The sequence below is a fragment of the Aulostomus chinensis genome, chromosome 11 (genome assembly GCF_037954235.1).
Source record: "Aulostomus chinensis isolate RoL2024-O1b breed Wild chromosome 11, RoL_Achi_v1.0, whole genome shotgun sequence".
NCBI lineage: Eukaryota > Metazoa > Chordata > Actinopteri > Syngnathiformes > Aulostomidae > Aulostomus > Aulostomus chinensis.
In genome coordinates, this window is record NC_141330.1 from 8,523,206 (window position 1) to 8,545,476 (window position 22,271).

Consider the following 22,271-nt stretch of genomic DNA (forward strand, 5'->3'; position numbering starts at 1 on the left):
ACTTCCCAGATGACCATGTTGAAGTATCATTGAGCAAGATACTGAACCCTTGATTGCTCCTGCCTCTCACCCAGTGTCAACAGCCCCCCCCCACCACACACACACACACACAGATACACGGCCCTTAACAGATAAGCAGTATAGAAAATGGATGGATGGATATTTATTATACAAACACTTATTCATATCAAAGCTGTACAAAAATGATAAATTTGTCATCTTCTCTTCCATTTTTGTGTATCATTGTGAATAATAGTGAGAACTCTGCTGATAGAACAACTGTATGTGAATAAAGAAAATTCAAAAAAATTGGCAGCACAGTTTGTACGAGCCAACTTTTTATATCTTTTCATTAGCTATTTTTGGTCAAAAATATCTGAGAGTGGAGGACATGACTTGTATCCAACATTTGACACAACAGGCTACATTTTATGTGCTGAATAAGCTTCTCTAGAACTCAAGTTAGAAGAAATCTGGTTGTTTCACAATATTCTACACATAGATTACAACAAAAGTTATGTGGCAGCATAAGCAAATGAGATATTTCGTATTTGTCCCGGTCCCTTTACACCATGACGGAGTAAGAGGTGTTTTCACTTTCTGCAGAGCTGAAGGAGCCTGTTGTTTTCCTCAGTCTCCTCTCCCTCCATCCCTCCATTCCCAGCAAGCCTCTCTGTCCCAGCAGCCCTTTAAACATTCTCACCAGCTCCCTCCTGAACTTTACCCCCACAAAGCCGTACAGCAGAGGGTTCAGGGCACAGTGAGACAGCCCCAAGCTTTCAGTGATCACAGTCCCAATGTCCACCACACGGTTGAACTGGCAACCTCCGGTCACCACTCCCAGCCTGTGCAGGCTGTCTGCAAGCTGGAAGCAGTTGTATGGTGCCCAGCAGATGACAAACACAGACACCAGGGAGATGATCAGGCGGAGAGACTTGCGCTTTTGACGGCGGGTGGCATTGCACAGTGACCTGAAGATCCGGATGTAGCAGTAGAGCATTATCATCAGGGGCAACCCAAAGCCTAGGACCACACTCACTAGCTGCAGCCCCACCTGCCACTGGGTGGCGTTCTGCATGAACCATAACTGGCACAGCAGTGGTGCGTTTGGTCCCACAGTGGTTGCCTTCTCAACCTGTTTGAAGTAAATATCCACTGCCCCAAGGCCCAGGCAACCCACCCAGATGAGGGTGCAGGCAATCTGAGCATGGCAGGTGTTGCGTTTCCAGCTGGAGCTGACAGCATGAACTATAGCCAAGTATCGGTCAAAGCTGATGCAAGCCAGGAAGAGGATCCCACTGTAGCGGTTCAGAGAGAAAAGAGCACCAGAGATCTTGCAAAATGCCAAACCGAATACCCACTGATGAGCCCACTGCACCACAAAGAGGGGCAGGGTGAAGGCCAGCAGGAGGTCAGAAATAGCCAGGTGAAGGAGGAAGGTGTCGGTCAGAGAGAATGCACAGGCACCACCGCTCTGAGAGTTTCGGTAACGCCGGATCACACACAGCACCAGCACGTTGCCCACCAAAGCCAGGATGAACACCAGGCTGTAGACAACAGGGGAATACTTCTGTGCAAAACTGTAGATATCCTCCTGCAGGCACGGGGCTGCGTGTGTCCTGCTGGTTTCAGGGGATGAGGTGTAATTGTCATCATAATCATATTCCTGAAAGAGAAAAAATAATTCTGTGAAATATTTGAAACAGATGAATCCAAGCATTTCCCAAGAACTTCTTTGGAGATATTTTTTGAAATGAAAGATCCACAAAATGAGTTTAGGGATGTTCTAAATACTTAAATATCAATAGATTTACTCTTAGTTGTCTGATTCTATTCCTTGATCACCACAATCCAACCCTCTCATCATCAGTAGTCTCTTATGTGATTTTATTTACTTTTTCATTTATATCGTGTGTGAGTAATATATGTTTTTTTATTGCAAAGTTAATATCCCCTTGAGGATACGATAGAAAATTTGCCGTGACCAAGTTAAACTGTAAGAATCTGATAAAGTACTTAGAATCCAAAAAGATCCACTCACCCAGTTCTCTGTGGTTGTCATGACCTGATCCATGCTTGTAAAACAAGGAAGCAGCAGAGCACCTGAAATGAATAGAGCACGTTCTCCTCAGAAACACATCTACTAAACATCCCTTTTCCCCGTCTATCTTTGCTACACTCATTCAGAGGAGGGAGGATGAGAAAGAAGAAGTCGTTGTTTCAGGAACCGAATCCTCTGGTGTGAGACAGATGCAAACACAGATGTAGCAGGAGTTGATGAGTTGCTCATGGAAATTGTGTCATATATTTGTGAAAAAGAAGAAGAAAAAATATGCAGACGTATATAAATCTATAGCAGACAGAGTGCATGACTTGAGTGCTATGTATGGAAACTTACCTAGGTTGTTTACGTGCGTACAATATTAAGCAGGAACACACACTGTGGGAACACTCCTCCACTCTGGAGCAGAAGTGAAAGTGCTGGGCTGTCAGGAATTTTAGTCGTCACTATGCAGTTTTTGTTTTGATACAGTCGGCTGTTGTAAAAACTCGATGAGGACATTCATTTGAACGTAACAAATTTTACAAACCTCCGAAAGTTGCACGCTCATTAATTCCCCTCTGCTGAGATCTTAATAATCTTAACTTTCTATTTTACCTCCAGTTGTTTTGGCTGTGCTCCACTCTTCACATTTTCAAAAACTCAATATGTCAAAATATGAAATGCTTTAATGCGGATAAAAACTAAAACAGTCTTTAAACTGATCTCTATTAAACACCGAATTAATTTTAACACTGGCACAAAAAACATTAGCTGGATGAAAACTCCATTTTTTACATGCAGTGCACAACAAAAAACAAAGTCTAATTACTAAAAAGATTTTTTTAAAAATTTAATACAAGCAGAAATACATCTTAAAAAGATTTGGTTTGTTCTTACAAGAACTAAAATAATTTGCCAATGGAGAAAGTTCAAACATTTCTTTGAAATAGGACAGCATTCTATGCAGGAACTTGAGTAACTTACCCCTTGAGATCTGTTAAGATGCTGAGATACAAACTGAGGAGGGGATGTAGGACACACTGAATACTAAAGAAGATAAGACCGGTTAAGAGGTGCAAAACAGGAAATGAACTCACATGTCTTTTATAGATGTATGCGCAAATTATCTGAGCGCTTATACGAGTGATGCTAACGGATACCAAGGAGGGTATCTGTGAGGACGCTCTTTAAAGCAAGTTCAGTATTTTTATACGTTCAAATGTTGATAGAATCACTGTCATTTCATAATAGTTTGAGCATATTAAAAACATTCAGTCAAAAAAAAAGGAACCACTTTCAGAAGGCTGATGTGAGAAAACATTGCAGTAGAGTAAAAAATATCCTTTATAGTCAATATTCTGTCCCCACTATAACTCATAGTTAGGTAATTAATGGTTTAAATAAAGCTTGTGAAGGAGTTTTGAGATGAAACAACAACAAAGCACGTTTATTCGCTGGTTAGGGGCCGCAGACAAACAGTCGCAGACTCAGACTCAAGAAGTACAGCTGTGGTGACTCAAAGTGTTTCCATACTTCCACAAATTAAAACAGACAGCAACACGATACACAGAGAGAAAAAAATTAAATATGTGAGGAACTGAACAATCGTGCAATTCCGTCTGTCCCGTGGGGGGGGGGGGGGGGGGGTGGCTACTGGTAAATTATGTTATTGCACAACTTCACGATAGTTTATTTTACTCCTGCACCAATTGAGTTGCCTGTAAAGGGTGAAATAGAAGCCACACAAAGGCCTAAAGTAAAGTAAGTGCAGTCACTTGAGTACTATCAAGTTGTTTTAAAGTGTTCTCATTTAAGGGTACTTTTAACAAACTCCATTATGGGTAGGGTGGTGCTGTGGTTAGCACTGTTGCAAGACGGGTCCGGGTTCGAGTCCCGGCTAGAGCATGGGACTTTTCTTTCTGTGTGGAGTGTCTTTCTGTGTCCCTGTGCCTGTGTGGGTTCTCTCCTGGTACTCAGGCTTCTTCCCACCGTCCAAAGACCTCAAGAGGGGACGAGGCTGATTGATACTCTAAATTGACCATAGGTGTGACTGTGAGTATGAATGGTTGTCTGTCTATGTGTGTTGGCTTTGTGATGGACTGGTGACCTGTCCAGAGTGAACCCCACCTCACAACCAAAAGCCACTGGGATAGGCTCTAGCACCCCGCGACCCTTAACAGGAATAAGCGGAAGAAAATGGATGGATTTGATGCGAGTCGATCATTTGTGTTCGCTGAATTACACATACTATTTGCAATATAATCAGAGCTAAGATTTAAAACAGGAGGCAGCGAATCAGGGTGCCATGACGGACCTGTGGCTACGTTCACACAGGGAGTGGCAGCCAAACAATAATGTCACCACCATGTGGTCTCTCGATACATGAAACAGGGCGGGAACAACTTAGGGCGTGTTTCCACTTGCTCACTTCGGCTCAGGTGGGGTGGGGTGGTTGGTACAGCTTGGTATGGGTGTGTTTATACTTGCACTGGGTACCATGCCAGCGTGGGTGGACTCACTGGCTGAGAGTTCCCTGGCTTTATTGTGAGCAACACAACAACAATGGATGACATGGAGGCAGCGTTATGCCTGTTAATCAGTCAGTGGTTTTTGCTTAAACTAAAAGTAAGGGACGAAAGTCAGGCAAGGCTTCAAGAGGTGAAACAGGACACCCAAGAAAGTATAAAAGACTTTACCAAGCAATCTATTAGTACTCCGCCAGGGCCAAGATGATAAGAAGTAGACAACATAAGTGGTTAAGTTACTCAATCAGCACCCTGCTAAGTGTTAATGTCACATTTTAGTCCTCACTCGAGTCGCTTGGAACCACAGCGAAGCAGGGACCAAAATGGTAACAGTTAGTACCGTGTTGGAGTCAGTGGAAACATGCCCTTACACACCAGGTTTGTTTATTGCAGAGGACATCTATGTTCTGATTGGTTGCCCATGGCATCCTAGCACGCTACAATTGAGTCGCCAAACTTCTGCAGTAACATTCATATTCCTTCATGAAGCACAGCCATCAAGAACCTGCAAGCCTCCTCTCAGGTTACACGCATGTGTTTATTCACATCCACTGGTTCTGTACAGAAAGCTCCTTGTGTTATATATGCGCCAACATAAAATGATGGATTGCAGAGGAAGAGTGAAACTTATTTTCAAAGTCAACCTGAGAATCAGATTGCTTCTTTCTCTTTTTTCACCATTGACAGAGTTGGGCACACAATGTGTACACACACCACACCTGCACTCATAGTAAACCTGTGGCATAATTTGTTGAAATACAAACATGGGCAAAATAACTACTTTGTTCTTCAGTTATTGTTTGCTGATGTAAAACACGTCATGGTGTAAAAACTGTTTTTGAAGGGTGTATTACGCCCCCAAATCAAACATTTGTATTGTTTGCTTCTGCCTAATGGTCATTGTTTATGTGTCATATCAGTGTGGCGGTCAGGTTCCTGTGGACCAGTGATGTCACAAGGGGTATAATAGCTGTGGTCATTACCCACCATCACCAAAGTTGAACCACCTCCTTGCAGGAGCCATAGACAAACTTCAGGAGGTGAGGCAGAGTTTCTCCAAGCTTTCATTGTCAAGACTACTAAAGCACCGATGGCATGGACGCTTAACTGAACCTGAACATTTGAGTAAAGAATTTATCTTTTTTATTTTTAACATTTACATTTCTTCTTCTGCTGGCAGCCATGGCATTCCAGCCAAACGTGATCAGCTCACAGCCTCAGGTCTCCGTCACGCAGTACACGGTGTCCTCTGGATTATCAGACTGGAGTTCAAATGTACTCGACTGCTGTGAGGACTGCGGCATCTGTACGTGTTTTCATGTGTTTTTCAACTCAAGCAGAAATTTGTCACCTTTTGGTAGAAAACTAATATATGACAATTATGTCTCTGACGTCCAGGTCTTTGTGGAACATTTGTGCCATGTATCCTGGAGTGTAAGGTGGCACAGGATAGCGGGGAATGCTGCTGCCTGCCTTTGCTTCCTGGAGCCATGACTGCTTTAAGGACAAGCATGCGCAGCCGATACCACATAAGTGTAAGTGCGTTCTATATGTTTAAGGCTAATTTTGTGGTAAAAAAATGCAGCTCTATTTTGGAGTAATAGTGAAATATAGAACCCTGAAAACGGAACTGTGAATAGATAATGGTTTGACCTCGTGTGTGTGCTTTTACCAGGGCTCTGTATTTGACGACTGGGTTGTCATGGCCTGCCTGTCTCCTTGTGGAATTTGTCAAATGGCACGGGAGCAAAAGATGCGAGGATAAGGATGAAAAACAATTAATTTTAAAGAAAAGTGAAAAGAAGGGAGCAAGAAAACATCACTTACGCGTTTAAATAATGTTGTTGCAAAGCATGTTACTGCTGGAGAGATCTGCAGCCGGGATCAAGAATTCAATAGGTCTGAAATTCTACCATGAACAGATTTTCATAACAGGCTAAAGAGCGACTCTCTGTGATAAAAATCCTCTTAATGCAACTTATAAGGTTGGAGAAGAAGAATGACGTGCTGAGATTTTCAGCAGCAATGACGTTTACAATATGGTAAAAAAAAATATACATAAATACATTTATGGCATTTTACACATTATTCATTTTGCGTATTTTTTTGACTGGTTTGCTTCCATAAATAATTTCAAATTGATTCTATTAGTTAACAATGTTATCATGAGTTTCTTCAATATTCTATGAAATGTGTATTTTATGTTAATAAGCTGGGCAACTTTTTTCCCCCAATAAAAACTCTTTGCAATTACCATGTTTGACTTTAGCCTTTTTTTAATCTCAAGCTTGAACATTTTCTATGAAGGAAATGGGAAGTAAAGCATAGGTTGCTTCTGTCTTCCTCTTTTTGATTTGGAGTGTGTCTGAGATTGTCTCATTACAGAGGACACTCTGAAGAGAAGAGGTGCATTCATTTGACCAGGTAAGGCTGTCAACATGAATTCGTTTAAGTATTATTTTTTCCCTTTAGCATGGAAGATTGTGTGTTCCAAAGATGAGTTCTGGATTGTTTTTATTATGAGAGACTTTTATGATCATAAAGAAATGGATCATTGTTTTCCATCCATCTACCCATTTTCTTCTCCTTATCCTGTTAAGGGTTGCAGGAGGGGCTGGAGCCTATCCCAGCAGCCTTCAGGTGAGTGGCAGGGTTCACTCTGGATGGGTCAACAGTCCATCTCAGGGCCAACACATAGAGACAAACAACCATTCACACTCACAGTCACACCTACGGTCAATTTAGAGTATCAATCAGCCTCGTCCCCTCTTGATGTCTTTGGACTGTGGGAGGAAGCCTGAGTACCAGAGAGAACCCACACAGGAACAGGGAGAACATGGAGACTCCACACAGAAAGATCCCGTGATGGAGCCGGGATTCGAACCCGGAACCTTCTTGCCAGGAGGCAACAGTGCTGACCACTGCATCACCGTGCTGCCTCAATCATTATTTTCATGTCTGACTAATACCACTATTCGCTCTATTATCCTATTTTTCCAACTCAGCATATTAAATTTTCCTGCTTTTCCAGTATGTTTCAGAGTCTAAGTAAAGCACATCCCAGAAAAGTAAATGAAGGGTTGATGGCCTACTGTAGATGGCGTGGTGAAAAGGGATATGAAAACACTGCAATTGAGGAACTAAACATTTCTTGATGTTGATTCAGTTTCATTACCTCAGGAGGGGATTATGAGACGCTTGCCGCTCAAACTGGAGTTGAAACCTGAAGAAACTAGAATTTGAACCTGGTAAGAATCATTAATATTTTAACGAATATTTGAGTCAGTCCAAATGTGTTAGCAATATCATTGGAACAGCAAAAAAGATACAAAAGCTAAAGATATATTATTTAGTTATATACAAAATACAAGCCCAGAAAAAAATCTTTGTTTTTTTGTTTGTTTGTTTTTTTGTTTGTTTGTTTTTTACATCCAATTGGTTCCTGCACAAACCGTTTTGAACTTTTGATGACTCATTCTGTTCTTAAGACTCACAGGCTCCCCATTTTGTATGAAATAAACAGTTAAGTCTGCTCATCTAATGTTTCTTGAGTTCTCTTACACATAGAATACCCCACTCTTATTCATATGTCCTTAATGTTGTTACTGGTGTGTTTAAAGTAGAGATAATCAATTTGTTGTTGAGTTTCCACAAAATTTCAATGGAAATTTCAGAGCTCTAAAGGGAACTATACTGAACATGTCTACATTGATCCAAAATGCAAGTAAACCTCTTAGATGTGATGGCGGTTTTGTATCAGCAGTTTAAGCATTTGCAAGCTGAGTTAGAGGGAAGCTCTGCTGTTGCCCTCTGCTTAATTGTTTATTCTACTTTGACTTCACGACATGTTGTTTTTGCTATCTCTTCATCTCTGCTCTCAGATTTCTGTGCCACGTCCAGCTAACTAGAACTCCAAAATAACATCTGCAACCAGTGAAGACACTGATGTGAGGGACTGTTTCTCTGGACTGGAAAGAAGACACAATGGTGCATCGTACTCATCAGCTGGTGACGGTGGCAGTTGTGCTCAGTGTTGCTCAAATCATCACCGGTTACAGCTTTAAGAACTGCATTGAAGAGCCATACTCAGAAAGGCAAACTTTCAATTGCATCCGTCGAAAGGATTATAAACTATCTGACTTTGTGGTTGGCCTGCCGTTGTCTGCCGTCAATCTCACCATTGCAGTGAATCCTATTTGGCATATACCTAACAGGAGTTTTGCTCATTTGCCGAATCTTCAATACCTCTCTATGGATCGTAACCACGTGAGACAAATTGACGTATTTGCTTTCCAAAATCTGTCTCAACTTAGGTCTCTAAATTTGTCCTTTAACAACATAACAGAGCTGAAGCCCTCCCTATTTCATGACCTGTGCAACCTCACCCTTCTCTCGCTGAAACACAATAAATTAAAGCAGCTCCCTGAGGGAATTTTCTCAACTCTTTCCAATTTAGACACTTTGATACTGCAGCAAAACTTTCTAATGAACTTCTCTAGGATTGCTAAGTCTGTGTCATACTCAATGAAGCTGAGAGTACTGGATATTTGCTCGAACAATCTAACCTCTCTCAGCCACTCAGACGTTGAACTACCCCAATCCCTCAGTATGTTGTACGTATGTAAAAACAATCTTTCTACATTAGAATGTAAACAATCATTTCTCAGAGGGATTAATATTTTAGATTTATCAGACAATGCAAGACTCCCCACACTGGCTTTTCAAGCTGTGGACTTGAGTCGTCTCTACTACCTTCGCTTGCGTTCAACCAGCGTCAGCGTAACAGAGCTTTTGAAAATCAGCAACATCCATGCAGGTCACATCGATTTCTCCGGCACAGGTCTAAATAATGACAGTGTTCTCATGGGGCTATGCTTTTTATTAAACAGTAAGGCAAAAATTATTAAAAAAATGCACCTGGCTCTTAATGGCATCAGTGATTTAACAGACAAGACTTTGCGTTATTGTCCTAAAATCACAGAAGTTTTGGACCTTTCCCGAAACAATCTGAAACAAACAGCTTGTCTTGATTTTCTTGGAAAACAGAGACATATAAAAATTCTTGTTTTCGAGCACAACCATATCACCAACCTTCCTGACTGTACAAAACACCACACTCGTTACCCAAATATGGAAGAACTGCACTTTCGTTACAACCGCATCCTATCAGTCAATGCCTTTGCTTTCCATAGCACTCCAAAAATCACCACATTGAGATTAAACATCAACACGATTGCCTTCCTCCACCGGAGCGCACTGAAAGAGCTGACGAGGCTTACGATGCTCCGTTTGGACAATAATCTCTTGACTGATCTGTTCAATGACACATTTGAGGATCTGGTCAGCCTGGAAACCCTTAACCTACGCAACAATCGCATCGCTGTCATTTTCAATGGGACCTTCCTTCATCTGAGTAATCTGACTATTTTGGACCTTGGAGGTAACAAGATCACTCATATTCAGCCATCGGGCCTTGATGGACTTCATAGTCTGTCCAAACTCTATCTAGATGGGAATAATCTCAAAGAAATCGACGCTTCCCTCAATCGTGTATTTGAGAGTACTCTCACAACATTGGATTTACAGCGTAACAACATACGCTTCCTCTCTGAAAATATCAATTCACCATTCATGAATCTCAGCACACTCCTAGATTTAAAACTGGATGGACAGCTTCCCTATGGCCTCACCATTTTACCACGCCATTTCTTTCGTGGCCTTCAGTCATTGGAATCTCTGTACCTCACCAACAATCGGATCGCTAATCTGGCTCCTGACGCCTTTGATGATCTGAAAAGTTTACACTTCCTGACACTGGAGAGCTGCTGCGTTGGTGTTGTACAGCTACAGCCAGGAGTCTTTAAAAATCTAAGGAATGTATCTAGACTGATTGTGGAAAATACAGGCATTCAGAACTTCTCAAAGGAGGTTTTTGGAAATCTGACAAAGCTACACACTCTGCAGCTTAACAGAAATGTGATGCAAAGCATAGATGTAGACGTACTTGACAGCTTACCCAAACTCCGTTATCTGGATTTACGCAATATTCCTCTAAGCTGCACCTGTCAGAACATCTTGCTGCAAAACTGGACATCACATAACCCAAAAGTCCAGGTGGTGTATCTTTACAATCTGCCATGTCCACACAATGAAAAATCCAAATTCTATAACTTTGACACCAAGGTCTGTTACCTAGATCTAGGGGAGTACCTTTTCTTGAGCACAGCAATTGTGACTTTTGCGTTCACATTCATTCCTTTAATTTATGTCAAACTGTACTGGAAAATGAAATATGGCTATTATGTGTTTCGCTCCTGGTTTGGTGAGCAGTGGCGCACACTCAGAGAGAAGGAAGAAAATTGTAAATACGATGCATTTATTTCTTATAACTCCTCTGATGAGACTTGGGTGATGAAGCAGCTGCTCCCCAACATGGAGGGAAATGGATCTTCTTTTAAACTGTGCCTACACCACCGGGACTTTGAACTGGGTCGAGATATTGTGGATAACATCGTCACCGCTGTCTATAGCAGCCGTAAAACTATTTGTGTTGTGAGCAGGAATTTCCTCCAAAGTGAGTGGTGTTCTCTGGAAATCCAGTTGGCCAGCTACAGACTTTTTGATGAGCATCGGGACGTGCTCTTGCTGGTCTTCCTGGAGCCCATATCTGAGAGGCAAATGTCATCCTATCACCGCATGAGGAAGGTCATGCTGAAGAAGACCTACCTCCAGTGGCCTGGCACAGACTGCACCAGCCCGCTGGAGGCCCAGGAGCTGTTTTGGAATCAACTACGTCGGGCAATGAGAACGGGGAGTAAACTGGAAAATGAACTCAGTGAAGATCGTTTATCTCCAGACAGCAAAGAAACAGGAGATTCTGGGACTCACATGTCTGATGAAAACTATTACTTGCTTCCTTAGAACTGGACGATTCTGTTTAGGGCCTGTGGACTCTGTAAAATCAGGGGTTCCCAAAATTTTCAGCTTAACACTCACAAAATACAGAAAGTCAATGATAGGTCCATCTAAACATAGACAAAATTAAGTTTTTGTTTTTGTTTCCCCCACAGTACCCACTAATCTTTTTGAACAATTGCAGCCTTTAAAAAAATATTTGTAAAAATATTTTCATTTCTGGAAATCAGCTCCTATTTTTGGGAACCCATTAGATGATTATTCAGTTCATTGGTTTACTGGTATCCGTTAAAACATGGTGTAAATGTACATAAGTGCCAGTTAATTAGCTAATTAACCAAAAACTGAGGCAAATACCAACCAGCTGAAGTCTCAACAAGGTGTAATTTAATATTATATTTGTTTTGTATTACCAAGGGTCAGTGGTGTGATGAATTTCGAGATGTACGATTTATACAAGAGTGATTTCAACATCTCATTTAATATCTTTGCTTTCATTTTATATATTCATGTTTGACCTAACATTCACAGAAGACGCGTTTTCTTGCTTTGACGTGAAATTGACACACCTTGTAATTTTTATTACAGCAGCTTCTAATACACGTTGCACATTAAAACTGCTACAGACACAAATGTTTCCTTGCTGTTTCTTCGTTTATAATTAGTTTCAATAATTTTTTTTTTTTTTTTGCCCTCTGGTGAGAAGTTGTCACAAGATGTCATCCTTGGAAGAAAAACCGTTGGAAAATTTAATAACATGTTATAAATTAAAGAAGGGCACACGAACTTGTTTCCGTAGAGAGTGAACAAAAAGTTACACAGGTATGAATGACATGGGATTTGTTGAAGAGGTTGCCAGAGAAATGTTGAGAGCTTTATCACACACTAATACAGTCTCATAGGAGGAAAGGACCAGTGCTCGGGGCTTGGGAAGGATGACAGGGTTGGTGCTGGGCCTTTTTCAAGCAAATGAGATGGTGGATAGTTCATCATATCGCTGTGGTGGGAGCTGAGGGAAGAAGCAGCGTGACTGAACTGGCTAAAACGATGGCGATTGTTCTGCTGGTGACGGGGAACGTGTGCAGAGAAAGCAGCAGCGAAAGGAAACTTTTCATTTTCAAAAGGGTTCCCCTCCTGTGGAAAGTGTCTCGGCTCTGTTAACTGTGTTTGGTAAGGGAAGAGGTGCTGCATGTTCCTGTCTCTGCACTGATGCACGCTCCTCTCGCTCTCAGGCCTGGTGTGGCTAATGAAGAAGTCCTCAGAGGGCATATCAAACATGACTGACATTTTGTGTTTTGGTCTGTTGAAACCTTTCTCCCAGTGCAGAGGTGTTGAGACTTTTGCTCCCCAGTGTGAGGTGGGAGAAGGCGAGAAAAAACGATCACTAAGTGAATCTGATGAAGGCTTGAGGTCCAGGCTGAAGTGAGGGGAGCAACGAGATCTAAAGATCTCATCCAGGGGACTGCTGGAGGTCTCCATAGGGCCCATAAACCATCCTGAAGTCTTCACGGCACAAAGAATTTTCAGTTATTTCTTTGCTATCTTAAGGTGAGATAATAGCTGGCTTGTGTGAAAGTGGTTGGCAAGAAAAAAAGAACAGTGTAAAATACAATTCTTACCTCTTCTAATCTTTGGTTTTGAGACGGCTTCCAGAGAAAATGCCTGCTTCCTCTTATTTTGAAAGCTCTGGTTGTCTGCGTATCACAACATGAGGGAGGGGCAGGGTTGGGTTGACATGCTGTGATGAATGCATCTAAAAAAATGCAGAGACAGAATTGAATAAGACTAAGTCAACCTAGCATATGGCTGGACCAGGTGTTAGCAGTGGTGGGATACGTGGGGTTCTCTGTATGTTATAATTTGCTGTATAATAAATCCTCATCTGCCGTGTTTGAGGGGTCGCAGCGCTGCTGTTGTGTATGGGTACAATTATCACTCAAATTATTACTATAATGAGAGCAATAAGAGCCTTCAGAATGTGTAATGTAGAAATAATGAGATCATCAAATTCATGAATGTGGCTGTAAACATTCATGGCAATACATTCGGACGTTAGGAGCATGTCCGCCGCACCAGTTCAACTGAACGAAGGATTCTACATCTAGCACTGACATGTCTACCTGTTGAGCAGAGCTCAGGGTCATCCATCAGGGTTTGCTTCTGACATTCAGGACTGAAGCTGAGGTACTGCTGCACCTTCAGAAGGTTTTCCTGAAGATGACACCCATGCCGCTCCTGCAGGGTTCTCAGCAGCACCTCTCGGCTCTCTGCAAGCAGATTTCTCCCTCTCAAGTTTGGAAAATCTAGACTGCGACACAGTCGGCCTGCCACTGCACTGACAGACTCAGAAACACGCGTTTGATCCTTTTGTACTCTGTACTGTCTGTCAGAGGGGTCACTGGCTCCATCAGTTGCTGACCTGGAGAGCCCAGCTAGACTTAGGCTGAGGCTTTGCACTGGTGTTTGGTGTAGAGGAAGCGCCTGGTACTTTAGGGTACGACTGGAAACCATCTGTTGCTTCTTGTTCGGAGGCTTCACATTTGCTTTGTCACAAGTAGGAGTCATCTGTGACACGCTTTCCTTCTCAGACATGCAGGCCATGTCCTTCTTACCTTTCAAAATTTTTCCACCAAAGGAGCTTTTATTACTTTCAGATGACAGATGAAGTCGTTGCTGCGGTCGCTGCCCCGGTGTGATGTCTGAACCCTGAAAGGTTTCCACCTCCTTCTCCTCAGTGTCATCACAGGGTTCTGTAGTCGGGTCTGGTTTCTTCTCAAGTACAACAACCTCATCAGTATCGCCACCAAAACGTTCAATAGCGACGAACGGAGACGGAATGCGGGATGTTGAAGGAGGATTTGTTGTTGTGTCATTGCATTTTTTTACTTGCTGTCCATCTTTGTCCATTTTTCTCTGCTGTGTTAGCAAGCGTTCAATGTCAATAGACTTCACCTCATGGTTGAAGAGGCCGTGGTGTCCAATCAGGCGGGACTCTGTTATGACGCTGGCCTCCTGAGGAGCATTCGAAGGCGGTGCATCTCTCCTTGAAGGACAATGGCATCTACTATGACAGCAGCTACGGAACAGTGCTAAATCTTTACTACTTAGGTGGTGGCAGTGATGCGGTTTATACTCGGAGCATTCTCTCCCTCCGACTCTCACGAGACTCCTTTCTTTACGGGTCCTTAGGCGTTTCACTTTGTGTCCGTCTGCTTTGCTGGAGTGGTTTACACTTTTGCAGTGTGCAACGCACCTGTCCTCAGCTGTCTTAAAGTCCTTATTAGAGGACTTGCTGCTGCACTTGTGGCTCATGATGAACTTGATGCTGTGGAGCGAGGACAGCAGTCAGGCCTGTGGCAAACCGATGGGAGGATGAATCTTCTCATCTCGGTGAGGTGCAGGTAATGTACTATAAAATATGAAAAAAAAAAGTAATTTTCAGTCAGGCCAAACAATCTTTTTTTTTTAAAAATTTCAGTCTTTTCCGATTAATGCAAAGAAAGACACGATACAAAATGACATACCTAAAACAGGATATTACATAATGTCATACAAACAAAAACACAGCAGTTATGATGCTGTGATGAAGTGGTACAAGTTCACCTGGCGCCCTGGCAGCTCAACCAGAGGACCGAGCACAGAGTGACGCCCAGACCCACCCACTCTGGGCACCCTTCCTAAACCCAAAAGACCAGGAGGAGACCATCTGCCAAGGTGTGACACCCCTGAAGTCAGCTCGACATCCCATAATTTTGATGTACACAATAATGTTGATATTATCTAAGAAAGAGGAGAGTGTGTCCTGTTGAGGTAACTGTAAACTGTTGATATACAGGCATTTTACAAATTTCCATTTTTGTCTCCTGTGATTAAAATTCTGTGGAAACCATGACACAGTTCAACTTAAACTATGCCTTGACAAGAGATAAAACTGAGATATAATAAGCATACAGATTTGCCCAAGTATCTTCCAATTTTTGTGCCATTAAAAAAAAAAAAATTCTGATTCTTTCATTCCACATTCACTTTTATTACCGGAGCTTACATTTGAAATTCACAAGAAACTAATCACAATTATCTTATTAATAATATATGAATTATTAATGTGTGTGTGTGCAACATCATACACAATTTCAGATACAGGTTGTTGGGAAATGTAAAAAAACAAAACTTCTACTATATCAATATCATCTAATACTGTATCTTGTGCTTGCCTAGATTAAAGACTTACATTTAACGTGGTTCTGAGGACAGATTGCATTTTTGAGAACAACTTGTCTGAAAACGGGGCACCTCTGTACCTGGAAAATATACACCATGTAAATCAAGTCTTCCTGTTCATCTGAAAGATTAAGATGAACACAACACAGTTATTATGTAGTCATAGACACCTAACTTTGAAATGAATCCAGTTCATGTAGCTCCAACTGTTAGCTAGCCAGATAATTACCAACAGGTGCACGGTGAACACCTGTGATAAACTGCAGCCGAAGCCGCTCAGAATTACCCAAATTTACTCCAATGTAAGGCACACCTAATGTGAGACAAGCGTTAAATCTCACGTAGTAAACAATTTCACACAGACCTAAAATCATGAATTAACACCTCTGATTACCAAACGTTACTATGGTCATTTTGCGCCACCGTTAACAATTGACTTCTTACGAACGTGCCAAATGGGATTTGTTTGCGCAGCAACTACCCTCACTAACCCGGAAGTGGAGGGTGAATCCACTTAAGCAGATGAGGAGGTGAATCGCTTTGAGATTTTATATTTTTCCCTCAGGTGAACAGATCTTGATTATATTTTTTGAAATTCCTGTACCATAGAATTACGATTCTTAACACGTCATTAGGATAAAGGATAGTAAAAACGTGATACACATGAAAACACATGTTTTGCTAGCCGTTGAGAGCGGTGGTACAGTCAACCATAGTGAAAATTCACTTCCTGAAACTGATTTGGGAGATGACGACAGTTTGATTTCATGGTAGCTTATATTAAATAATATATCTAATTACCACGAATTTATAAATTGTATTTTTATATATTTGTTGCACAAGAAAGGGTTGCATAATAGTACGTTTATCTGTTACCAGTGGGTCACGGTTATCTCTCTTAAACTCCACCAGTCTTGTGTCTCTAAGGCTAGTAGCCACTTCAGCTAATTCTATCAGCTTAGCTAGCAATGATGCTGTAACCTCTGGATATATCGGGTGGTATAATTTGTAGAAATACAAAAAAAACCCAAACATACGTGATTGCTTTTCAGTGCAGATAAAAGCCAAGACATGAGCGCAGAAGAGCCAAATCCAGCCGCCACACCCACTCCTTGTGAGGACGTGCAGGGAGACGGACGATGGATGTCTCTGGTGTGTGACAAATCCTGTTTTTCTTTTTTAAACACGACTTAGTCCTTGTGGTTGACACCGGAAATGTATATATGTTATACTTGTCTGCTTTGTTTTGTGTATTTAGGACCTCAATAGTGAAGATGTATAGGGATGTTAAAGGAAGGCCTCAGGTGAAAAATGGTCTTAGTTAAACAGATCAGCCAGTATTTTATTCAATTTACATTTCTGAAACAAATTGGCTGTAATGTTAATTCATCTAAGATGCCGTTGGGTGACTCCTCCTTGCACAGCTGAACACACTTCTTATCTGATGAATGGGCGTGTAACGATTGCCACTTTATCAATTGATCAAACTGTCTAGAATTCAAGCAATGACCAGTTTCCATTTTGAAACAATATAGAACAAAAAATTATGGCAAGGTACCTTTTTGTACTGTCTGCATTGTTCAGATTGCTTTGGACTGTTCACCTTGCATGCCTCCCATTGAAGTTTTGCCCTTGAAGCTGCACATTGGAACTGCACGAAAAATATTACTAACAGTATATTTGTGTTTCTGCAGCACAACCGCTTTTTGTCTGACAGCAAAGACAAAGAACCAGATGTTCTTTTTGTTGGAGACTCACTTGTTCAGCTCATGCACCAGTTTGGAGTAAGACAGATCATGTGTTCCATGGGCCTTGTTCTGTGTACTACAGTGCCTCAAATCTTTTAATTCTCTCAGAAACATAAAAGCTTTGTTTTTCACATTGTGTAAACTTAGTTTTCACATAGTTGTGGCTTGCTTACAGGTATGGCGGCAACTGTTCTCCCCCCTCCATGCCCTGAATTTTGGGGTGGGTGGCGACGCAACACAGCATGTGCTGTGGAGACTGAGCAATGGTGAACTGGACAACATCAGCCCAAAGGTCTATATTACCACCAACCAACATAGAGGACATGTTCTTGTGCAGTAAAACAGAGGACAGATCCTCAATGAAAGAATATAGACCGCTAAAATCAACGGCATTGGTTTAGTTGTGTCATCTTTTCTATTCTTTTGAAGGTTGTGGTGCTGTGGGTTGGGACCAACAATCATGGTCACACCGCTGAGCAAATCTGTGGAGGGATCATGAATATTGTCCAGGTCATCAAGAACAAGCTCCCCAATTCCCACACGCTTGTACTTGTGAGTATCCTGATGCATTCCTTCATTAAAGGACGTGTTAATCTACTCATCTGGCTGCCAGTTGACAACAACTTATGAAGTTAATTGAAACGTCGAACTAAAAAACTATGACAACCACGTGACATATTTAAGCTGTATTCTTAACTCACTGCAGGGTTTTTGTGTGATATGGAGCGATGAGCCTCATATTAGGTCTATTTTTATTTGTATGGCACCAAATCACAACAAAAGCTATCTCATGACACTTTACAAGTAGAGCAGGTCTAGCATCACACTCCTTCAATGAATTTACACCCAACAATCTCCATCAGCAAGCACATCCTGCAACAGTTGCAAGGAAAACCTTCCTTTTAACAGGCAGGAATGTGGAGCAGATCCAGGATCAATGGGGACAGCCCTCTGCTTTGACTGGTTGGGAGGAAAGTGAGCAGGAGAGCGGGGCAGAGACAAAGACAGATAATGGAGGACAACAGATATACAGTACAGAAGGAAAGAGAGGGACAGAGATAAAGAGAAGAGACTGATGGACAGATGGGGATGTGAGCAGGTGGAGCTACAGGTGGCAGCTTGAGCCTCTTCACATCTGCAGCCTCCTCCAGCAGCACCCAGGATCTGGGATGAGGGGAGCCTGAAGGCTCCAGAGAAGAAGACAAGTTAGTAACACATATGAGTAGGATTTATGTATGACACATATAGGAGGAAAGTGAGGAGGAGAGAGAAGCCCAGTGCACCATGGGAGATCCCCCAGCAGTGTAAACCTATAGCAGCATATCTAAGGGCCAGCCTAAGCAGCTCTAACTATAAGCCTGATCAAAAAGGAAGGTCTTAAGCCTGCTCTTAAAGGTAGAGAGGGTGTCTGCATCCCAGACTGAAACTGAGAGACGGTTCCACAGGAGGGGAGCCTGATAGCTGAAGGCTCTCATTCTGCTTTTAGAAACTCTAGGGACCACAAGTAACCCTGCATCCTGCATCCAACACCTGTTAGTTCGATATAAGACATTAACAGGATCTGTTCAGACCTGCATTGAGATGCACCCTGTAGGTGTGAAGTCACTCAGGACACATCGAGCTCCAATCACTGTGACCAGATTCAGAGGTGGTCTGGGCCTAATCGGACCACTTCATTAGCTGATGTCCTCTGTTCAAGCAGAAATATGTATTGTTCATTTGAAAAGCCTTTATATAAGGGGTGCATCGGGCCTTGGGCGGTTTGGCTCTTTAAGAGCAGCACGTTATCTTGTCAATTCATAAACTTGTTACTTTAAGACCACCTGCAGTTGTGGGTGTGTGTGTTTGGTCAGTTCATCCTGATTTTGTTCACATCCGTATCAGAGTGTGCTGCTGCTTTGATCTGATCCCTCAGGAGGCCTGTTAATTCCAGGTTTAAGGTGAGCTTGCTCTATTTTAAGTCAGGCTTAGCCATCAGACGTGTTGTCAGCTGACCTGGAGGTGAGAGTGTTACGTCTCCTTTCAGGGAACATCTCTTGATATATATATATATATATATATATATATATATATATATATATATATATATATATATATATATATATATATATATATATATATATATATATATATATATATATATATAATTTTTTTTAAGAGTTTGTTCATGAGAAACTGAGGCGTCAGAATACACAGAACGCTCGCTGAACTCAGAATTTAACAGTTTAAGACTGGTTTTGAGAGCTCTTTGATGTCCCTCAAGGTGGCAGCCATTGTAGTGAAACGGAAGAAATGTACTTGCCCCAGTGCACAAATAAAAATCCTCCTTTAGCTTGTAGCCTTTGGCTCGCTTCTGGCTAGTAGTTTATTATGTATTGATTTTTGTATTTCTAGGGGGGGTTTCTTGGATGTATGTGTCTGTGCTGCGACTGGAACCTGAGTTTCTTGAGGGCTCTGCCCAAAGGATCAGTACATTTCTATCTAATCTAATCTCTAATCTAAAATCAGTGCCTCGAGCGACCGTGGTAGTTTGATACAAACAATCTTCACTTTATCACTTTGTTGGTGTAAATGGGTGGTGACTAGGTTGTTAATCACTTGTCCTTAATCTGACAGCAGAGGAGTGCATTTCCTGGGCGGTGACCATGTTACTGCTCAGCAGTCATCATCTTAACACCTTTAATACTGCCACTACTGCTAGTACTGCTTATTATCATAATAATGGTAATATTCTTTATTTGTATTGTACCTTTCATACAAAAAATGCAGCACAAAATATTTTTCAATCAAATTAAAAAAATGCAAATTAAATCATATTAAAATGGCACATCAAAAAGAATATAAAAGCCAGTAGACATTTGGAAATTTAAATAGAGGCAAAAGAATAACATTTAAAAAAAGCAGCAAAAGACTGGCACAAAGCAAGCAGAGAGATCACGGTTGAGCTTTCCTCGGAAAACTCCTAGCGAGCCAGCTTCCCTGATCTCTACCGGTATTGTGTTCCACGGCTTTGGGGGCTGAGTGACAAAGGCTGCTTCGTGAAGTGGTACTATCCAAAATCCCATATGCTGGTCCACATTTTCCATCAGTAACATGCACACATCTGTTTTGCAGGGTATTTTGCCCAGAGGTAAATCACCAAACCCTTTGAGGGATCGAAACGCGAAGGTGAACCAGCTCGTCCAGAAGGCTGTATCGTCCCTCCCTCATGCCTCGTTCCTCGATGTAGACCCAGGCTTCGTCCACTCCAATGGTAGTATCTCCCACCAGGACATGTACGACTACCTTCACCTGACCCCGCAGGGATATCAGGCTGTATGCGAACCCCTGCATGCTCATCTCAAGTCCTTGCTTGATAAGCCTGCTGAGAACTGAGCAACCAGAGCACAAAGCTAACACTACTGCAGCACATCTCCTCCCTGTTCCCTGAGAGCTTCACACTCTGCTCACTCATTAAGACCTCGAATGATGGATAGAATCAATTTCTAACAGTTGAACGCTTCAAACTTTATTTGTGTAAGTCCTCTCAATGGCCAGGGTTGGTGATCACTGTAACAAATGATGGGACCATAACATGTTTGTGTGTTTATGTTACAGATATTAAATGTGTTGTGTTACCGAGACAGACAAAGGACCGCCTATGATGCTGTTATTAAGCAAGTCCACCTCTAGCTTTCACTTGTGTTTTTCCACAGAAGGATCATTTCTCTGCCATGTGATACTGCTGAGGGATATGAAAATGAGAACTCAGCACAGTCACAAAGAGGTGGCAACTGACACACACTGCCTGCTGAAACATTAGCGTCTGCTTGAATTCTGTATGTGCTATTACCTCAGTGTGTCCGCGCTGGTTATCCATGAAGATCCCTGAATTTTGAAGTCAAACCAACAGTTCTTTTGCTGTCAGTGAGCAGCTGCAGGTGTCGATCAAAACACTGATTTTCCTTAGAATATCAGTTTCAGAATAGCTGAAGGAAAAACCCTCTGTGACAAAACACATTTTGTGGCTCAGGCTGTTGGAAATTTTCAGAGTGTAAACGGGTTTGAAAAAATACTCTGGCTCCGTAGGTGCCAGGATACGTCTGGGTTTCAAAAAGATACAACTGCCCTTACTAGCTTTAATTCCATGAGTTACATTTGTTTGGCAATAGCTCTGTTTCACTTATGATTTGTAAATGTGTCTTCAATAACCAAATGTTTTGATTTTGTCTAAACATGGTTAAACTATCAGTCTACTTTTTTTTATTATCATGTTTCCTGTTATTACACCGTTGAATGCTCTTGCCTCTGTTATTGTAATAGCAACAGACCTTGACACGAGAGGCTTTGTTTTCTTGCACTTTCTCACCGTTCTATTTGTGTAGGGATGCGTCTCCTGTATTGGTGCTTTGCTTCAGGATCACACGACATAATGCTGGGACCATTTAAAATGCTTCTGAGCATCTCAATTGCTTCAGGGTGGCTGATTCTGTAAGTGATGAAAGACTCCATTAAATGTGAAAACAGCATGGTGTGGTTTGTGTAATTTGTGTGCTTATACCAAGAATGGCATTTCAGATCACCGTCCACTAGGATAAGTCATGGTGCACACGCTGCACTCTGAGTACATCACCTTGAGGTTTACTTCTTTTGGTTGCCTTGTTTACATTTCAGGCGTGTGAATGCAGGGAACCTCGTTTGTGGAACAAGTCCAGCTTTCCTCTTTGCTCTTTATCAAGCCTGGTCAAAACTCACTTCTTCTATCACACACAGCGCTGTAACACATACTGTACTTACAAGTCTTGCCTGTATATTATTGATCTCATCCTGTCAGATCTA

General features: G+C 41.9%; 5 protein-coding genes across 17 annotated transcripts; 3 read left to right on the forward strand and 2 right to left on the reverse strand.

The window, feature by feature from the left end:
- Nucleotides 1–155: 155 nt before the first annotated feature.
- Nucleotides 156–3,067, reverse strand: cxcr3.2 (chemokine (C-X-C motif) receptor 3, tandem duplicate 2). Of its 3 annotated transcripts, none has more exons than XM_086217134.1 (4): nucleotides 3,029–3,067; nucleotides 2,399–2,486; nucleotides 2,042–2,103; nucleotides 156–1,666 (listed from the first exon to the last, which is right to left on the reverse strand). In XM_086217134.1, exons 3-4 carry the CDS (start codon nucleotides 2,072–2,074, stop codon nucleotides 566–568), a joined length of 1,134 nt encoding a protein of 377 aa, XP_086073260.1. In that variant the 5' UTR covers nucleotides 2,075–2,103; nucleotides 2,399–2,486; nucleotides 3,029–3,067; the 3' UTR covers nucleotides 156–565. The 3 variants fall into 3 exon arrangements, with proteins under 3 accessions (XP_086073260.1, XP_086073262.1, XP_086073261.1); XM_086217136.1 differs by having other exon boundaries at nucleotides 2,399–2,461; nucleotides 3,029–3,062; XM_086217135.1 differs by lacking the exon at nucleotides 3,029–3,067 and having other exon boundaries at nucleotides 2,399–2,902.
- Nucleotides 3,068–5,513: 2,446 nt separating this feature from the next.
- Nucleotides 5,514–6,379, forward strand: cnfn (cornifelin). Its single transcript, XM_086217137.1, has 4 exons — nucleotides 5,514–5,609; nucleotides 5,750–5,875; nucleotides 5,968–6,104; nucleotides 6,245–6,379. Exons 2-4 carry the CDS (start codon nucleotides 5,752–5,754, stop codon nucleotides 6,332–6,334), a joined length of 351 nt encoding a protein of 116 aa, XP_086073263.1. The 5' UTR covers nucleotides 5,514–5,609; nucleotides 5,750–5,751; the 3' UTR covers nucleotides 6,335–6,379.
- A 582-nt stretch (nucleotides 6,380–6,961) lies between these two features.
- On the forward strand, nucleotides 6,962–12,111 carry tlr21 (toll-like receptor 21). 2 transcript variants are annotated; one of them, XM_086218124.1, is made up of 4 exons: nucleotides 6,962–6,993; nucleotides 7,170–7,209; nucleotides 7,736–7,817; nucleotides 8,451–12,111. In XM_086218124.1, exon 4 carries the CDS (start codon nucleotides 8,554–8,556, stop codon nucleotides 11,488–11,490), a length of 2,937 nt encoding a protein of 978 aa, XP_086074250.1. In that variant the 5' UTR covers nucleotides 6,962–6,993; nucleotides 7,170–7,209; nucleotides 7,736–7,817; nucleotides 8,451–8,553; the 3' UTR covers nucleotides 11,491–12,111. The 2 variants fall into 2 exon arrangements, with proteins under 2 accessions (XP_086074250.1, XP_086074251.1); XM_086218125.1 differs by lacking the exons at nucleotides 6,962–6,993; nucleotides 7,170–7,209 and having other exon boundaries at nucleotides 7,327–7,817.
- Nucleotides 11,833–16,917, reverse strand: prr19 (proline rich 19). 7 transcript variants are annotated; one of them, XM_086218129.1, is made up of 6 exons: nucleotides 16,100–16,143; nucleotides 15,881–16,018; nucleotides 15,716–15,785; nucleotides 13,605–14,893; nucleotides 13,104–13,237; nucleotides 11,833–12,987 (listed from the first exon to the last, which is right to left on the reverse strand). In XM_086218129.1, exons 4-6 carry the CDS (start codon nucleotides 14,794–14,796, stop codon nucleotides 12,370–12,372), a joined length of 1,944 nt encoding a protein of 647 aa, XP_086074255.1. In that variant the 5' UTR covers nucleotides 14,797–14,893; nucleotides 15,716–15,785; nucleotides 15,881–16,018; nucleotides 16,100–16,143; the 3' UTR covers nucleotides 11,833–12,369. The 7 variants fall into 7 exon arrangements, with proteins under 7 accessions (XP_086074255.1, XP_086074257.1, XP_086074254.1 ...); XM_086218131.1 differs by lacking the exons at nucleotides 15,881–16,018; nucleotides 16,100–16,143 and adding an exon at nucleotides 16,743–16,917; XM_086218128.1 differs by having other exon boundaries at nucleotides 15,716–15,826; nucleotides 15,935–16,174.
- On the forward strand, nucleotides 16,213–21,961 carry pafah1b3 (platelet-activating factor acetylhydrolase, isoform Ib, gamma subunit). 4 transcript variants are annotated; one of them, XM_086218134.1, is made up of 6 exons: nucleotides 16,213–16,235; nucleotides 16,758–16,857; nucleotides 17,400–17,489; nucleotides 17,629–17,745; nucleotides 17,883–18,005; nucleotides 20,568–21,961. In XM_086218134.1, the coding sequence occupies exons 1-6, from the start codon at nucleotides 16,228–16,230 to the stop codon at nucleotides 20,826–20,828; spliced, it is 699 nt and encodes a 232-aa protein (XP_086074260.1). In that variant the 5' UTR covers nucleotides 16,213–16,227; the 3' UTR covers nucleotides 20,829–21,961. The 4 variants fall into 4 exon arrangements, with proteins under 4 accessions (XP_086074260.1, XP_086074262.1, XP_086074259.1 ...); XM_086218136.1 differs by having other exon boundaries at nucleotides 16,233–16,270; XM_086218133.1 differs by lacking the exon at nucleotides 16,213–16,235 and adding an exon at nucleotides 16,417–16,475.
- The last annotated feature ends 310 nt before the right edge of the window (nucleotides 21,962–22,271 follow it).

Bases quoted from the DNA above. Each gene is read 5' to 3' on its own strand.
- cxcr3.2 (XM_086217134.1), bottom strand. From the start codon at position 2,074: ATGGATCAGGTCATGACAACCACAGAGAACTGG. The intron at 1,667-2,041 runs GTGAGTGGATCT...TTTCTCTTTCAG, and splicing joins TGACAACCACAGAGAACTGG to GAATATGATTATGATGACAA.
- cnfn (XM_086217137.1), top strand. From the start codon at position 5,752: ATGGCATTCCAGCCAAACGTGATCAGCTCACAGCCTCAGGTCTCCGTC. The intron at 5,876-5,967 runs GTACGTGTTTTC...TCTGACGTCCAG, and splicing joins CTGTGAGGACTGCGGCATCT to GTCTTTGTGGAACATTTGTG. The intron at 6,105-6,244 runs GTAAGTGCGTTC...TGCTTTTACCAG, and splicing joins GCAGCCGATACCACATAAGT to GGCTCTGTATTTGACGACTG.
- tlr21 (XM_086218124.1), top strand. From the start codon at position 8,554: ATGGTGCATCGTACTCATCAGCTGGTGACGGTGGCAGTTGTGCTCAGT.
- prr19 (XM_086218132.1), bottom strand. From the start codon at position 14,796: ATGAGCCACAAGTGCAGCAGCAAGTCCTCTAATAAGGACTTTAAGACA. The intron at 13,238-13,604 runs GTAGACATGTCA...GCATTTTTTTAG, and splicing joins CCCTGAGCTCTGCTCAACAG to ATGCATTCATCACAGCATGT. The intron at 12,988-13,103 runs GTAAGAATTGTA...TGTGCCGTGAAG, and splicing joins AAAACCAAAGATTAGAAGAG to ACTTCAGGATGGTTTATGGG.
- pafah1b3 (XM_086218134.1), top strand. The intron at 16,858-17,399 runs GTGTGTGACAAA...GTGTTTCTGCAG, and splicing joins ACGGACGATGGATGTCTCTG to CACAACCGCTTTTTGTCTGA. The intron at 17,490-17,628 runs GTAAGACAGATC...GCTTGCTTACAG, and splicing joins AGCTCATGCACCAGTTTGGA to GTATGGCGGCAACTGTTCTC.